This window comes from Somniosus microcephalus, chromosome 17, assembly GCF_052327205.1.
Source record: "Somniosus microcephalus isolate GS21.2 chromosome 17, FLI_Smic_1.0, whole genome shotgun sequence".
Taxonomy (NCBI): Eukaryota; Metazoa; Chordata; class Chondrichthyes; order Squaliformes; family Somniosidae; genus Somniosus; species Somniosus microcephalus.
Window position 1 is genome coordinate 82,112,953 of NC_141003.1, and position 18,385 is coordinate 82,131,337.

At 45.3% G+C, this 18,385-nt stretch overlaps 1 protein-coding gene across 1 annotated transcript in view; it reads left to right on the plus strand.

Annotated features, from left to right (window-relative positions):
• The window catches only part of sfmbt2 (Scm like with four mbt domains 2), a 228,546-nt gene that overhangs the window by 71,788 nt on the left and 138,373 nt on the right, over nt 1-18,385 (plus strand). The window contains exons 5-6 of the mRNA XM_086010750.1: nt 5,904-5,992; nt 6,327-6,573. Coding sequence (XP_085866876.1) covers nt 5,904-5,992; nt 6,327-6,573 — 336 coding nt within the window. The remainder of the gene's footprint in view (nt 1-5,903; nt 5,993-6,326; nt 6,574-18,385) is intronic.

Consider the following 18,385-nt stretch of genomic DNA (forward strand, 5'->3'; position numbering starts at 1 on the left):
CTCTTATTAGACCCTATGTTCCCCGAAATCTCTGGAAGGTTATTTGTATCCTCCTTTGTGAAGACAGAACCAAAGTATGTACTTAATTGGTCAGCCATTTCTTTGTTCCCCATTATAAATTTCCCTGATTCTGACTGCAAGGGACCTACGCTTGACTTCACCAATCTTTTTCTCTTCACACATATCTATAGAAGCTTTTACAGCCAGTTTTTATGTTCCCTGCAAGCTTACTCTCATTCTATTTCCCCCTCTTAATTAATCTCTTTGTCCTCCTTTGCTGAATCCTAAACTGCTCCCAGTCCTCAGGTTTGCTGCTTTTTCTGGCCAATTTATATGTCCTCTCCTTGGATCTTATGCTATCCCTAATTTCCCTTGTTAGCCACGGTTGAGTCACCTTCTTTGTTTTATTTTTATGCCAAACAGGGATGAACAAATTCTCTAGTTCATTCATGCGATCTTTAAATGTTTGTCATTGCCTATCCACCGTCAACCCTTTTAAGTAACATTCACCAATCCATCCTAGCCAACTCGCGCCTCATGCCATCGTAGTTTCCTTTATTTAACTTCAGGACCCTAGTCTCTGAGTCAAGTACTTCACTCTCCATCTTAATGAAGAATTCCATCATATTATGATCGCTCCTCCCCAAGGGGCCTTGCACAACAAGATTGCTAATTAATCCTTTCTCATTACATAATACACAGTCTAAGATGGCCTGATCTCTAGTTGGTTCCTTGACATATTGGTCCAGGAAACCATCCCGTATACACTCCAGGAATTCCTCCTCCACAGTTTTGTTACTAATTTGGTTAGCCCAATCTATCTGTAGATTAAAGTCACCCATGATAACTGCTGTGCCCTTACTGCACGCGTCTCTAATTTCCCATTTAATGCCTCAGCATTACTGTTTGGGGGTCTGTATACAACTCCCACTAACGTTTTCTGCCCCTTGGTATTTCTCGGCTCTACCCATACAGATTCCACATCATCAGAGCTAATATCCTTCCTTACTATTGTGTTAATCTCCTCTTTAACCAGCAATACTACCCCACCTCCTTTTCCTTTTTGCCTGTCCTTCCTGAATATTGAATACTCCTGGATGTTGAATTCTCAGCCTTGGTCACCCTGGAGCCATGTCTCTGTAATTCCAATTACATCATATCCGTTTACATCTATTTGCGCAGCGAATTCATCCACCTCATTACGAATGCTCCTTGCATTAAGACACAAAGCCTTCAGGCTTGTTTTTTTAACACTCTTAGTCCTTTTAGAATTGTTATATACTGTGGCCCTGTTTGATTTACACCCTTGATTTCTCTGCCTTCCACTTTTGTTTTTCTCCTTCCTGTCTTTTGTTTCTATCCTTGCTTCCCTTTCCTCTGTCTCCCTGCACAGGTTCCCAATCACCTGCCATTTTAGTTTAAACCCTCCTCAACAGCACTAGCAAACAACTCCCCCTAGGACATCGGTCCCGGTCCCGCCCAGGTGCAAACCGTCCAGTTTGTACTGGTCCCACCTCCACCAGAACTGGTTCCAATGTCCCAGGAATTTGAATTCTCTCCCCCTTGCACCATTCCTCTAGCCACGTATTCATCTGAAATATCTTTCTATTTCTACTCTGACTAACACCTGGCACTGGTGGCAATCCTGAGATTACTACCTTTTGAGATCCTATTTTTTAATTTACCTCCTAACTCCCTATATTCAGCTTTTAGGACCTCATCCCATTTTTTACCTATATGCACCACGACAACTGGTTGTTCACCCTCCCCCTCCAGAATGCCCTGCAGCCACCCCGAGACATCCTTCACCCTTGCGCCAGAGAGGCAACACACCATCCTGGAGTCTCGTTTGCGACCGCAGAAGCGCCTATCTATTCCCCTTACAATAGAATCCCCTATCACTATAGCTCTCCCAGTCTTTTTCCTCCTATCCTGTGCAGCAAAACCACCCATGGTGCCAGGAAGTTGGCTGCTGCTGCCTTCCCCCGATAAGCCATCTCCCTCAACAATATCCAAAGTGGTATATCTGTTTGAGAGGGGGATGGCCACAGGGAACCCCTGCACTACCTGCCTGCGCCTACTACTCTGCCTGGTGGTCACCCATTCCCTTCCTGCCTGTGCAGCCTTTACCTGTGGTGTGACCAACTCCCTAAATGTGCTATCCACGATGTCCTCAGCATCGCAAATGCTCCAGTATGTATCCATTCACAGCTCCAGCGCCACAATGCAGTCTGTCAGTAGCTGCAGCTGGAGACACTTCCCGCACACATGATTTCCCACATAGCGCAGGAGGAGCATGCCACGGGGCCGAGCTGTCCTGCCATGACTTACCCTTTAATTCATTTAAATTCATTTAAATCAAATCAATACCACTAATTACACTACAATTAAATGATCTACTCAAGGGCCCTTGGTTAGTAGCACTCCCTGATACACAACAGAGACCGTAGAAACTATAACCACAAAAATTAAGACCACCTAAATTTTATAAACTATTAATCTTAACTGTCAAACTATAGAGTATAAATACTCACCTGGCCGTACTCACCCAAACAGCTGCTTCCTCTTGCCCGTGTCACTTTTTGAATCGTGACGTGGCTCCAGAACGCCGCTGCCGGTCTGTGAGATTGGTAAGCCTTGTACCGCCGCTCTCTCCGCTCCCGACACTGGCCTCTAACAGCTCCCTCCCCTTGTGCCGACGTCACTTTTGACTTCTGACGTCACTCTATGAAAATTCTGCCGGTGCTGAGTTGGTACCGCCGCTGCCGCCTCGCCGCTCCTCCCAGGTCCGCACTGCCGCCGCTGCTGTGGGGCCTGACGTAAGAAAACTACTAGGCACTTGGTCTGAGTATTAAACAAGGCTTTAATCAACTGTTTTTCAACGTGGAGATCTAGTTGTGTCCTTCACTAGTTCCTGTTAAAGAATGTCCTGAGCAAGCTGGGCCCATGACCGAGTATTTATACTCTCCCTGGACAGCGCCACCAGCAGGCCGCCCAGTATAATTTCATAAGTAATTTCCACACGAAGGACAAGATTCATGACAGGGCCTACCTGCGCCTCGGGCTCACTTTACACTGCCGCCTCGCCGCTCCTCCCAGGTCCGCACTGCTGCTGCTGCTGCTGCTGTGAGGCCTACCTGCACCTCGGGCTCACTTTATACTGCCGCTGCCGCTTCGCCGCTCCTCCCAGGTCTGCATTGCCGCTGCCGCTGCTGCTGCTGCAGAGCTGGTGCAGAAGCAGGACATAAAACCTGCTGCTGCTTAAGAGGGTAATGACAGCACTGGACAACGCAGGCAATTAAGGTAACAGTGATGACAACTAGATTGAAGAAACAAGTGGTAAACTTTAGGGAACAGGACCTGAACGTCCTCATACTAAAGACACGGACCAGGATTGTAGGCTTATTTGGGGTCAAGGCTAGAGACCTGCCAAGAATGCAGGATGGACTTTGTGGAGGGCGGTGGCTATAGCAGTGTCGGCCACCTCCTAGAACCGCAGGACTTCTCTGCAATGCAGGAAGAAATTTAATAACCTCACCAGAGAAGCCAAGCTAAGCTAACTGCTCCCCTTTCTGAACCTTGCAGTCGTCTTAAATGTGTAGTACCTTCTTCATTCATTACCCTCACAGTGCCAGAGGGTGCAAAGTGTGATCCGTCAGGGAGGAGGGGTGCTCTGCAGAAGTCGGCCTCCGGCTCCCGCGCCTACAGATTCAGATCTTTGGGATCCTGATCTAAAAAGAAGGATGTTCGTTGAATTGAAAATCTGGCCTGCTAATATCATTTAAGTGGCCACTTGGTGGTTTGGCATGTTTTTTGCCACAATGTGAGACACACACAAGATACTTGATCAGATCTCATTTTGCCAGTGTCTGCTTCTCTGGACTACCAACGAGTCATCTCATCAACCGCGTGCTCGTGATTAAGGACAGGCAGGAATACAGATTCCATTTACAGCTGTATGATTTTTTTTTTTTTAAGTGCTTGGATAGAAATTGTTCGATAGAATAAGAACAAACTCAGTTCTTAAGAGAATAATTTGTATACCCTTTTCTACTGTTGTGTGGAGAAGGAATATGCGTGAACAAGGAGTAGATCCTCTGATTTAAGGAAGACTTGCATTTCTATAGCACCTTTTGTGACCACTGGATGTCCCAAAGTGCTTTACAGCCAATGAAGCACTCTTGAAGTGTAGTCACTGTTGTAATGTAGGAAACACAGCAGCCAATTTATGCACAGCAAGATCCCACAAACAGCAATGTGGTAATGACCAGATCATCTGTTGATTTATAATCAATAACAACTTGCATTTATTTGTATTCATGTCTCCGCTTCTATTAGTCTAGTAATGCAGTGCTAACCAAGGCTATGCAGATGGTTGCAAAAAAACCTGCAACTCCATCCTGGAGCAAAGAAAAAGATAGTAATAATACAGTAGTAGATTAGTAATGCCTGTGTAGTTCAGCCTTGTTTTCCATACAAGTTCAAGTATGTCATACGAACAAACCAATTTTCTAAACTTACTCCTGGGTAAAGAAAGAACTTGCATTTATATAGGTTTGCACATATGTGAATATCTGTTAATTCTGTTCTATGTTTCTCTGATAGGTCACTTATCCAGTTTGCAGATGTTCAGAGAGCACTAGCCCTTGAAAATATTTTGGACAAAATCATATTTTTCCCTTTGAGGCAGCCACCTATCATGAATGGTGACATTTAGTTGTATTGTGTCTCCAGTCCCCCACTCTATTGTGTAAGCAGCTTGTTGTCAATCAGCAATGTATGTTTTTTTTCTAGCTACAGGGGCCAAATGTGTGCTTTTATTTAAATTATTTTTGGAAGCTATTCTATAAATTTTCTCCAACATCACTTTTGTTTTTGTTCAGTACAGAGGCGAAAAGCAAATTGAAGACTTTTTTGGTTTGTTTCTATGTAGTCATATTAACTTATTCCACAATATTCCCAATTTTAATAGGAAACTTAAATCAACATGTTGGTTAAAAAAAAAAATGAGACAACATTAGTACTATATGTGATGCCTCTTTCCTGATTTCAATAAAGTAATTAGATTCCTATTTTTGCTGTAATAAACTTTCTATTAATTTATTCCACTCGCTTCACAAATGTTAAGTATAATTTGATGGCGAGTTAACTTAAGTACTTATCTAGCTACCTGACTTCACTTCAGTAGCAGATGCAGTGTTCATTGGCTGTGTAACTTGATAGGGTGTCATTGTACTGTGTTCTTGAGGCAATTAATGGCTGTGTTTGAGAAGGGGGCCGTGTTCTGACAAATTGAAACCCATTTCATTTTTATTGATGAACATCTGACAAAACTTTATTTTGAAGATGACAGTTTATGAATGCATACATTGTTATTTCGATTAAAAATTGATTACAAATAGCCGGAAGTTCTAATACTCTATATAGTGTTTTGCCAAGGACCAACATTTTTGTTTGTGATTAAATGATTAATTTATTGGTATTTGGCCAAAGTACTGGGATTGTTTGCTACACGGTTCAAAACCCATCTCTTTAGAGAGTTCCAAGTCATTAATATCCTTAATAGAATGTATGGAGTAGCTTATTATTATTTAACCATGAATTGATTGTGTCATGATTGTGACAGAGGGCATTTTGTAATCTACTGTGTAATTACTGTGCTCGCGTTTGTGTGATTAATCATATTAAAATGAATTATGCTATTTTTGATCAGTTAACCGGAAAGCTGTGAAACCTGGATATTTATTCCAGTCGTAAATTCAGATTACTTGAAGTAATTTTACCAGGTGCTTAATAAATGCCCACAGTTGTAAGCTAGCAGGCAACCATATCTAAAGGGATCAATCTAAGAGGGGGGAAGGAATCTGTGATTGGTTCACAAATTTTCTAATCCTGTTTTGCAGCAATTAGTGAGAAACATGGAGACTGGACAGAGTTTCTAATTCAGGATTTGACTGGTGCACGGACAGCTCCTGCAAACCTCCTGGAAGGGGTAAGCATCTAAAAATGGTCATATAATAGACCTAAAGGGCACATGTACCCTTTTAGAATGTTGCATAGTTGTCTTTTGGCTAATCATGCCGCAGAAAAATAAACAGATATACACTTAATTTTCAGCATTCTCTGCCTACTGCTAGAGTAAGTCCATGATGCTAAAGTAGGAAATAATCAATCAATATGCGGAGTACAGTGTGAATACAATGTAAAATGAGTGGCCATTCTTTGTAAATGTTTGCAAAATCTTGTATTTTCTTTTTATACAGAGAATAATTTTAAAAAACTTAATTTTTTGTAATTTTATATATTTTTTCTCTCACTTCAAACAGCCACTAAGAGGGAAGAACACTGTGGACCTCGTTACACCTAAATCTCTAATTGAACTTCAGGACTCTAGAAACCCTTTCCAATACTGGATAGTCCGCGTGATTGAGAATGTTGGCGGGAGGTTGTGCTTGCGCTACGAAGGATTGAACGATATTGAAAAGCATGACCAGTGGTTGTTTTATCTGGACTGCCGACTCCGACCAGTGGGATGGTGCCAGGAAAACAACTGCAAGCTAGACCCACCTACAGGTATGTATTCCAAGTCTGGGGAAGGGTGAGGGAGCTACTGTATGGCAGGTAACCAGTCAATGAAGTCTGCTGCTGCATGGTACAGTATATGTAATGTGTACATCACGGTACTAACTCCTGCACTAACTGGGTAACTGGATGTGCACAATATTAAAAAATTGGCCTTTAAGAACACAATCTGTTTTGTGCTGGAAAGGTTTATTTGTCTGTCCATGCCAATGGATGCAGTAGCCATATAAATGATGTGCCTCCCCTGTTTAAAAATAAAGAAACTGTTTTTCCCCACACAAATGGAGTGCTGCTTCTTTGTGTTCTGTGTGCCAGTGTTATCTCTTACACTGGCTGCATTGCTCTAAACATTTGAGATCAGGGATATTGTGATAACGAGGGGCATAAAATTATTTTATGTAAATGGTATTACAGTTCAATTCAATTCAATTTTTATTTGTCATATATGCAGCAGACGTGTGTACTGCACAATGAAATGTTGATTTTTACGAGTCCTCCCAACATTGGAATAAATATGGCATAACAATGATAAAAATACTAATAGAAATACAGTAATAATAAATAAAACAACAGTAATCAATAATAATAAATTATACGTTCATGAGTCTTATGGCCTGGGGGTAGAAGCTGTTTCGAAACCTGTTGGTACGAGACCGTGTGCTTCGGTATCTCTTACCGGACGGGAGCAGGGCGAAGAGGTTGTGGCTGGGGTGGCTCGTTGTACTTAATTGACAGCTGATTAACAGTTAATGGATTTTGATTAACAGTTGTCTTCAGATTCTGTTAACCATTTGAGATTGTATTAAGCTACGGGTAGATGTTGCAAATTGCCTAGCACCTAAGTAATTCAAATGCAGTGCAATGCAGTAATTTTTCAAAGGACATTTGTATACATCAATAATCAATCTGAGTCCTGTATATTGATTCTGCTAATGTATTATGCCGTATAAATCCCATGGAAATTGTATTAGCTGTGATTTTTTTTTTCTTTCCCTTTTTCTGATCATTCCAAGAAAGCAGTACGAAAAATCGTGATATTATTTAAGGAAAGTGAATGAATGGATCAGTAACAGAATGGTTGTTGCACATTGCTCTCGACCAGGGCTGGAGTCCAGGTATAGGCAGACGCTCACACCAGTCCTGAGTTTGGTGATTTTCCTCATTTGTCGGTTGAATATTAAGATAGGATATCTCCAGGTGCTCTAGTATTTAACGTAAAATTGTGTCGAAAGACAGACTTGCATTTATGTAGCGCCTTTCACGACCACCGGACGTCTCAAAGCGCTTTACAACCAATGAAGTACTTTTGAAGTGTAGTCACTGTTGTAATGTGGGAAACGTGGCAGCCAGTTTGCGCACAGCAAGCTCCCACAAACAGCAATGTGATAATGACCAGATAATCTGTTTTCGTTATGTTGATTGAGGGATAAATATTGGCCCAGGACACCGGGTATAACTCCTCTGCTCTTCTTCAAAATAGTGCCATGGGATCTTTTACATCCACCTGAGAGAGCAGACAGGGCCTCGGTTTAACGTCTCATCTGAAAGACGGCACCTCCGTCAGTGCAGCGCTCCCTCAGCACTGCACTGGAGTGTCAGTCTAGATTTATGTGCTCAAGTCGCTGGAGTGGGACTTGAACCCACAACCTTCTGTATCCAAGGGAGTTGGAGAAAGGATTCTTTGTAGCATTTTCCTTTTTAAAAAGAAAATCTTATTTGTACATTTTTATGTATGCTAGTTAATCTTGTGTGGCATTGCATAGGGTAAGTTGGAGAATATTGTCACTCTTACCTGTCTCTGTTGTCTTCATGCAGCTGTTTATCTGCCTCTTCTTCTCCTTCTCGCCCCACACGCTTTTTATGCTTCTCTCTTCATCTCTTTTTTTGTTTTGTTCTTTTGGGTTGTGGTGCAGCAGTGCAAAGAGCCACCAACAACTGCTTCATGGGTGGGGGATGTGGAAAAATGTGGCCATCAGCGACTTCCTTCCGATCCCCTCCTCCAATCACTCGTGCTTCCTGTACCACTTCATTTTTCTACTACCTCTTCCCTATTCTACCATCCCTTCACTCCATTACTACCTCTACCTGCTCCCCTTTGAAATATCTGTTCAACTCTTGTATCCGGCCCTCTCCCTTGTCCACTCTCACTCACCTCGCACTCAACACTCCATCCATTCGCCCCACACCCTGCTGCCATTTCCTCCTCCAAGGGTGGGTGGTGAGAAGCCAAGAGTGCCCCTCCCCCTCGACCAGTTTCTGTTGTGTCCTGTTCCCTCCCCCCCTCCTATCTTCCTACCAATGTTCCTTCTATATTTTTGTGTGCAGTCCCTTTAAATTTGCTGTGCAGCCACGCACGCGCAGTCTCTTAAAACAACAACCCCTTGTGAGCGGCCTGCGCGGGACCTCCCAATTGATTTGGAGGAGGGGACCGAATGTAACATATCAAAGTTTGCAGATGATACTAAGATGGGAGGGAAAGTAGTGAGTGAGGAGGACATAAAAAAACCTGCAAGGGGACATAGACAGGCTAAGTAAGTGGGCAGAGATTTGGCAGATGGAATACAATACTGGAAAGTGTGAGGTTATGCACTTTGGCAGGGAAAATCATAGAGCAAGTTATTATCTTAATGGCAAGAAACTGGAAAGCACTGAAGTACAAAGGGATCTGGGGGTCCTGGTGCATGAAACTCAAAAGGTTAGTATGCAGGTGCAGCAAGTGATTAAGAAGGCCAATGGAATGTTGGCTTTCATTGCTAGGGGGATAGAATATAAAAATAGGGAGGTATTGCTTCAGTTGTACAAGGTATTGGTGAGACCGCACCTGGAATACTGCATACAGTTTTGGTGTCCATAATTAAGAAAGGACATACTTGCTGAGATGAGGAGGAACTACTTCACTCAGAGGGTGGTAGGTCCATGGAATATGCTGCCCCAAAAAGCTGTAGAAGCTATATCATTACATAAATTTAAAACACAAATAGACAGTTTCCTAGAAGTAAAGGGAATTGAGGGTTATGGGGAGCGGGCAGGAATTTGGACATGAGTCTAGGTTCGGATTGGTCATGGCCCTGTGGGTAGCGGAGCGGGCCCAGGGGCCGTGTAGCCTGATCCTGCTCCTATTTCGTGTGTCTAATTCTGTTAGATTCAGGAGATGGTTCTGTGATAGTGGATTGGCGGTTAGGATCAGATCAGCCATGATCTTATTGAATGGCGGAGCAGGCTCGAGTGGCCGATTGGCCTACTCCTGCTCCTATTTCTTATGTTCTTATGATGCATGGCCACGCACGTTGGGGGCAACATTGCTTCATACCCAACCATTTTCCCTCTTAAGAGCTTTTGTTTGCTTTCAAAATTCAAATAGTGTTTTTATTTTAAATGGGATTAATATTCAATGAAGGAAGTCTCTCACCCATTCCCCCCTACCAGCTTAATCGATGTTCTGAAAGTTATAGAACAGAAAACAAAAACGATATCACGTGCAATCAGAAATATTTTTTTCTCATTCTCGCACTTAAAAAAAAAATACAATAAATAAAACAATATAAATGTTGCCACTTGGCTTTTGAAATTTGTCCTCCTGCTCTTCAAGAACAAGTAATAAGTAGAAAGTAGTAGAAGCTAAAGAAAAATATTCCATCATTATAGATGCCGGACTGGTATTGATGCAGACTGCACAATCCAAATCCAGCTCTGCACAAAAATACTAAACCTGGGCCCAGGTTTTTGGGAAATGCTAAAACCTTCAAGTAAAAAAACTCTATGAAAACATTAAAAGACAGTTCAGAGGATGAATTTAATCATGTTATTTTGTGTTGTGTATTTTTTTAATTTCTTATTTTGTTTAAAGCCACATTATGGATATGAGTAAGTTCAGTAACTGAGGTAAAAATGGCAGAGGGGAAAAAAATTGAGTGATGTGTGAGAACCCAGTGGCAAAATTATACAATCGCAGGATAATATTCTCTCACTATAAAATTGCAGTTACTGTGTGTCACACAACCTGAGACCTTTGACATTAAAAAGGCTTATCTACAGGAGTAACGAGTACTGGAGGTACTTCTAATGAGTTTTCAATTAAATGCATGTTCCACATACCAACTTTAATTTATAATAGATACAGGAAACTTTGGTTTATCCGGAAGTTGTATGTCCGTAAACCTCGATCTAACGGCAGAAATCAGCAGCCGTTTTGTTAGGTTTTTTTTCTTCTCCTAGCATTTTTTTTAAACAGTCAGTCTCTGGAAAGCCTCTCTCTGAAGCTGTTGCTAAGCTACAGAGACGCTTCCAAGGTACGGGCCGACTGTTTACAAGCTGTTGCTAAGCAACAGTGTTTGTTGTCAGATACGGAGATGAAAACCTCCGTATCCTTCAACATTAGCGCTGGTCTGTCCGGAAGTTTTCATAGATCGGCATCACGCCAGTCCTGTCGGTGCCAGATATTGCGAAGTTTCCTGTATAGAGATGAACTTCCTCTAATATTCCTTTTTATAAATAAAAAGAGAAAGAACTTGCATTTATATAATAACACTTTACCGCATCTTCAGGACGTGCCAAAGTGCTTGAAAACCCCAATGAATTTTTCTTTTGAAAATACATTCAACTGAAGCAGCCAATTCTGTGCACGGCAAGGTCCTATAGAGCAAATGCGATGAGTGCCCGGTTCAGTTGTGGTGGTGGCGATGGTGGTTGAGAGGATTTTGGCCAGAACACCATAGATCCCTGCAGTTCTTTGAAAAATATCTGGGGACCTCTTACATCCACATGAACAAGCAAATGCTACCTTTGTTTAATGTCTCATCCAAAAGATAGCATTTCTGACAATGCAGCACTCCCTCAGTACAGCAGTGAGGTGTCAACCTTGATTATGTGCTTAAGTCCTTGACTGGGCCTTGCACCCACAACCTTTTAACTCAGGCAAGAGTGTGATTGATAGAGATGAGCTAGAGCTTCTTTCTCACCTACCACTATTATAGTGTTCCACAGCCTTTCCTCTGCCAATAATCCACCATCAAACTGGTAAATGTTGGCCTAGAAATTCAGTCTAGCCACTTTTGGGGCGGTAAAGTCGGGCGGGCGGTAAAGTTAGCGCCCGCCGGAAAGTGGAGGCCACTTCGCCGAAATTCAGTAGCTTTGGCCAAGGAGTTTGGGCGAGCGCTGAAACTGGCGTTGCACTCCTATCTTTAGGCGCTAAGCCGGCGGTGCGGACTGATAACGCCGAGGCCGGGCGCAGCGCAGGTGCGGTCATGTTTTGATTGACAGCAGACACCCTGACGCCGGCCAGCTCTTAAAGGGGGAAGGGTCGACTTTGTTTGCTGCCACGCCCTGGATAGTGGAGCCCTGCAGCTAGGCCTGAACACTGCTGGTGGACCCAAATAGCGCCTGAAGCCATGCAGAAGGCCTGTGAATGAGCGCAGCGCTTCTCAGAGCATGCTTTGAGGGTGCTGCTTAGGGGGTTGGAAAAGAACAGAGAGATCTTGTGCCCGGACAGTGGCAAGAAGGCTCCCAGGAGGCAGTACAGGAGAGCCTGGAGGGAAATCGCCCTGAGGGTGTCAGCCAACAGCGATGTCCCCAGGACTGGTGACCAATGCCGCAAGAAGTACAATGACCTCACTCGGTTGGTCAGGGTGAGTACCCTTTCCAGTGTCCTCCTCATCCTTGCATGTACACCTCACATTATGGGCAAAGGGACCTCAAAGGCCTAATGGCCAGCCCTCCTCCCCGCAGCTATGGCACTGGCGTGATCATCAATAGCACTTTCTGCACTTCACACACTGGCCAAGCTATTCGACCATGGGAGGCAGTGCACACAACAACAGGGCACCACACTGGCCAAGCTATTCGACCATGGGAGGCAGTGCACACAACAACAGGGCACCACACTGTACTTAGAGGCCATCCTTTCTCTTGCAGGCCAAGCTGGCGCAGAATCTGAGGAGCCGGACTGTCACCGGGGGAGGGCGTGCCCAGTTCCAGGAGCTCAGTGACCTGGAGGAGCGCGTGGCTCGACTCATGCGTGCCCGGGTGGTTGGCCCCGTTGCTATTGGAGATGCCGACCCTGTGCTGGGCCCCAATGGTAAGGACATGACCGTTTGCACCTCTCTCGTTCCCCTTGCGCTTCAGATCTACATCCTTTGCCACTGTCCGACCAATGCGCATAATGCCACCAATCATGCCTCCCTCGCTGACGCCCTGTCCTCACTCTAAAGCTACTCTTGTGCCTTCCTGCTTTCAGCTGGTGAGGAGGAGGTCCCTGAAGCTGAGAGTGCCAGTCCCTCGGAAGAGGAGGACGACGAGGACCAAGAGGAAGGCGGCACATCGGGGGAACCCTCATCCGCGCCAGGGGATGGCAATGGAGGGGACACGTCTTGCCTGGAGGAGAGCCAGGGGGAAGTGTTGCAGGGGGGTGTAGCTCCTGGGCCCAGTGGCGTCCAGGCACGCGGGAAGGGTCGGGCAGCACGGCGGCCTTCTCCCCAGAGGGGGGAAGTGTTGCAGGGGAGGGCAGTTGCTGGGCCCAGTGGCGTCCAGGCACGCGGGAAGGGTCGGGCAGCTCGGCGGCCTTCTCCCCAGAGGGAGAGTCCGGCCTCCAGTCCGGAGACGGTCCTCGCCCAGGAGGTGCGCCTCCTTGATGAAATGTCCGCGGCCTCGGAGCGGCGCCACAACGAGTTCATGGGGGTTGTGGGACAGTTGCCTCAGGCCATTGAGTCCCTGGCTCATAGTGTGGCCGATTTCGGGGACTCACAGGCCAGGGGTGTCGACCAACTCGCGGCAGCACAGGACGCGAGTCGAGAGTTCATGAGTGGTGCCGTGCAGACACTGGCTGATCTGATGCGGGCACAGACCAGGGCAGTTCGGGCACTCACTTCTGCCACACTCGCTGTGTCACGGAAGCATCGCCAGGGCACCCGCCGCCCTGCTGCAGCACAGCGGTCTGGCCTTCACCAGATTGCTGCGCTTGCTGCAGTGCCAGCCCGGCCGAGTGCCAGTGTCTCTGGCGACCAGCGAGCGCCTGGCATCAGCCAGCTTGCCCCCATTGATGCAGCCGCCACTGCCACTCCCCCAGCCAAGCTGCGACGAGCTGCTGGAGAGACTGATGCTGCCCAGCCACAGCTGCAGCAGTCAGCAGCTGGCCCCTCCAGGGCCGGACCTCGTCTAGGCCGACCCCCAAGGGCATCTGCCGTCACGCATTGTGCCCCTCAGGAGCCTTCCCCCCAGCCTTGCAACACCCACAGGGCCCAGGTTGAGGCGGAGCAACAGGTCGGGCAGGGGCCGGAGAAGCCTGCACAAGGACTCGCCCTGTCGGCACACCAAGTGGAGTGTGTTGCCAACTGTTTTTTTATATGGGGGTGTTTGTGTTCTGTATGGGGGGGTTTGCCTTGGTTAGGCCGAGGATGAAGGCCAATTGGATGGACAAGTTTTGTTATTCCTCCCCAGGTTGTGGGAGTGAGATATGTTTTTGACTTTTTTGGGGGTGTTGTCTGTTTTTCTGTTTCATGTGGGAAGGGCCCTGAGTTTGTTAAATAAAGCTTTTTATTTATTCAGCTTGTCCAGGTGTCATGTTTCAAGTGGTTGTTGCGTTAAACGGCTGAGGGCTTGCGGAGCGGCTGCATTCAGGTGCGTTCATTGCCACAAGCCATTCCCTGACGGGCCTAGAAGTGTCGTTCAATAAGCCGCCGGCGGACGGCCCTTGGACCTTGTGGCTCCCTCCTGGGCTGGTACTCCTCCTCCTCCTCCTCCTCCTCCTCCTCATGGTCCTCCTGCTCCACCTCCTGAGGTGGTGGTGGTCCAACGTGAGGTGGCAGTGCCTGAATCCTGCGGATAGCCAGGTTGTGCAGCATGCAGCGAATGACGACGAACTGGGAGACTCTATCCGGCGAATACTGTAGAGATCCGCCGGATCGATCCAGGCAGCGGAACCGTTGCTTGAGGACGCCAATCGTTTGCTCTATGATGTTCCTTGTGGCTTGATGGCTTTCGTTGTATGCCTCCTCCGCAGGGGTCCTGGGCGCGCGGAGCGGGGTCATGAGCCATGTACACAAAGGGTAGCCCTTGTCCCCAATAAGCCATCCCCTTGGTGGAGGCTGTGCCTCGAACATGTCAGCCACAGTAGTCTGGCGCAGGATAAATGCATCGTGGCTGCTTCCTGGAAAGCGGGCATTGACAGCTAGGATGCGCTGCCTGTGGTCACACACCAGTTGTACACTGAGGGAATGGTAGCCCTTCCGGTTGCGGTAATCCTCGGCATTGTCGATAGGTGCCCGCATAGCCACATGCGTGCAGTCAATGGCGCCCTGCACCATGGGGAAGTCGGCGATCCTGGCAAATCCGACTGCACGCTGCTCCTGCCTCTCTAGGGTCATGGGGAAGGAGATGAATTGGCGTCTCCTTGCGAAAAGGGCATCGGTGACCTGCCGGATGCAGCGATGCACGGCGAACTGGGAAATGTTCGCTATGTCCCCAGCAGCGGCTTGGTATGAGCCGCTTGCATAAAAGTTCAGAGCCACCGTGACCTTCACTTCCACCGACAGAGACGTCCTGCACATCAGCTGTGGACGCAGATCTCTGTGAAGCAGCTGGCAGATCTCTGCAACCACCTCCCTTCTGAAGCGCAGCCTCTTAACACAATGCGCGGCAGTCATGGTGAGATAGGACACCTGCTGCCGGTATTCCCTGAGTGGGTAAGGCCTACGTTGCCGACGCCTGATGGCCCCTCTGCGTCTAGGCATGGCTGGCCCTCTCACACAGCGTCTGCGAGCCCTTCGCACATAATGCTGGAACTGAGGGTTGGAACCCCATGCAGCCCCCATAATAAACTTGCAAACAGTGAAATCACAATGAGTGAAATTTCCAAGCTCTGGCCAGAAGCCAAAAATACCTCTCCCATGTTGTCCCAAATCAGGAAGGTCTGTTCCTTGGTCTCTGTCCAGAAATCCAAAGCACTAAAGTCATTGCAGCAAAATGGCTGGCCTTTATAGTTCAGTCTAAGTGCCCTTTAATTAGCGCTCCCCGAGGCCCGCAGGGCCTCTGCTGCGTTCCACTTCACAGTTCTTAACAGCGCCACGCCCACATTGGGCGGGCGCCACTGAATTTCCGGTTTGGGGCGCACAAACAGCGTTGCACGACGAAATGACGTCATAAGCTGCGCGCGCAGCTGAGCGGGCGCAAACACTTTGCGCCGGCGCTAAATGTCAACTGAAGTTGGGCGTAGGCGCAGATCGGCCTGCGCCCGGGCGCTAAGTGCCTAGCGCTGGAAATCTACCCCTCTTATGGCGCTAACGGCTGGCGGACGCAACTGAATTTCTAGGCCGTTATCTTTAAACATATGGTGGAGTTTGAGCAACGAAAACCAAAATCCAAAAAGATTAGCAATATACTTTAAATATACGCTTAAGCCATAATTTAGCACTTAAAGTATGAGCTGTGTTGCTGTAATTGAGCATTTTGATAGTGCTCGACACGCTCCAGCATCTCCAAGCTTCAAATGTACACAACATAATTTGCATTTGTAGCATTATTGAGACAGAATCAAAATGTTATTATTCACCAGCAATGCAATTGAATGCATATGTACCATGATTTGCCAAGTCAATTTTTTGAATGTGCTTTCTCCAATCTCTCTCTGCCGACTAATAGAACAATATTAATTTACGTCTTCTCCCTGCTCAGTCCAATAAAGCAAAATATAAGTGAATATCAAAATTGATTGCAATCCGGTACTACCAGAAGTTGCAGTGTTTCCATTAGCATTTGTTTAATGATGTCTCGTCCTGTTTTGTTCATGCACTGAAGATTCTGCTAAGCATTTACTTTGAGAAAGGTTGGAGTTTCTTGTAGCAGGTGTGAGATATTAGCTCATGTGTTTAACTTTTTCAGGAAGAAAACCCACATTAAAAAGGCAACAGGAAAATTATACAGAATTACTAGCTGTAATATTCCTTGGCCATAATACCATTTTTAGAACGCCAAGCCATTTCATTAATCTGTTTATTTTTGATTAGATTAATTTGTAAGATCTCAAGTTTTAGTTTATAATTATTGCTTTGTGTGGTATTCCAGCTCTGCTGCACAGTTCTGCCTTGCCAGCAAGCATTTTTGTGCCTGCTATGTTATAATTGATTTCAAAATCAAATACGCACTTAATGCAAAAATGATGAAGTTATGATTTTTGCACAGTTTGAAGTACAAAGTCATTTTCTTTCCCACTGATTAAACTTACTGCTCTTCCTAATTTGATTGCTTAATAACTGAGGTAAATGAAGAAGCTTAAAATGGCCAGTCCCGGCATTCCTCTGTTTTGGGAACAATCTATGTTCATTTGCTTCCCCGATTTTAATTGCTCCACCATTAGTGGCCATGCCTTCAGCTGCCAGGACCCAAAGCTCTGGAATTCCCTCCCTAAACGTCTCTACCTCTCTCCTTTTTAAGACTCTCCTTTAAACCTACCTCTTTGACCAAGCTTTTGGTCATCTGCCCTAATATCTCCTTATGTGGCTCGGTGTCAAATTTTGTTTGATAATCGATCCTGTGAAGCGCCTTGGGACGTTTTACTACATTAAAGGCGCTATATAAATACAGGTTGTTCATCGTCAATTGATTAGCTCTAAAATGAGGGGATTAGTTTACAGTTTTGATTGTTTTGTATCTGAGGTGGAAAAGCATCTGATGCTGCAAGGAACTTGCAGAATATTTTATTTAAGGAAGATGGTTTATGTAAGTGTTTGATTTAAATCTTGCATCACCTCACAGTTTGTTCTCCTAGAACTCTCAAATTAGAATGGAATGAAATGTTAAAAAAAAAAGCTGATAACATTATTTTTATTTTGTTATATATGAGCTAATCATTTACACTGGGTGCATCAATTTGAGAGTTGATTAAGGAAACGATATTACATGTCGGCACATAAATAATTCATTTCTTTGACGTGCTCTTTTCCAGCAACTCACGTGTAACATGAATATTTGCTTGGGCAGAATCTTCAGACAGCTGTTTTTAATTAGTATTGATGTATTTTTTTGTCTGCAAATTTCCTGTTAACTTTTCCCATTATAAATTCCTATGTTCTCATATTTATAATGAAAACTGCTTCTTTGAATGTCACTCTGTACTTACAGCCTCCCACCAGTGAGGGTGCTATAGCATCCATTTTTCATGTTCCTAGCTCCTTGACCTCTGCTCATACCAATTCTCAAATTGTAGTAGCTCGTGCTATTTAACTGCTAATAATATAAAATCAAAGTATATAAAAAAAAAAAAAATAAGAGCAGCATGTATGAATTTAAAATGAGGACTGGATACGTAAGGGTCATCGACCTGAAACGTTAACTCTGTTTTTCTCTCTCCACAGATGCTGCCTGACCTGCTGAGTATTTCCAGCATTTTCTGTTTTTTATACACTGGATACGTATGTATTTTACATAATATAAAAGCAGAAAATGCTGGAAATACTCAGCAGCAAGGTTCCCTCCCGCTAAGGTGAGCGGCCACGCAGTAATCTGCAGGGTCCCGCGCAGGCCGCTCACCAGCTTTTACATTGTAAATATCGCGCATGAGCAGAAATGTAAAGGAACCACACATTGAAAGAAACAGACCACGCAGAACAAAGCCCAGCTTACAGAGAACATTGCTCAGCAGGTCAGGCAGCATCTGTGGAGAATGAAATCCGTTTCAGGTTGATGATCTTTCATCAGTTATATATTATACATTTTAATTTGTATATCTATCTATAATCATTAAAGAATCTTAACTTTTATCTGCTTTGGTTCGTTTAGCCACTGCTTTCTAGCCCTGCTTCACCTGAAGGCAAGA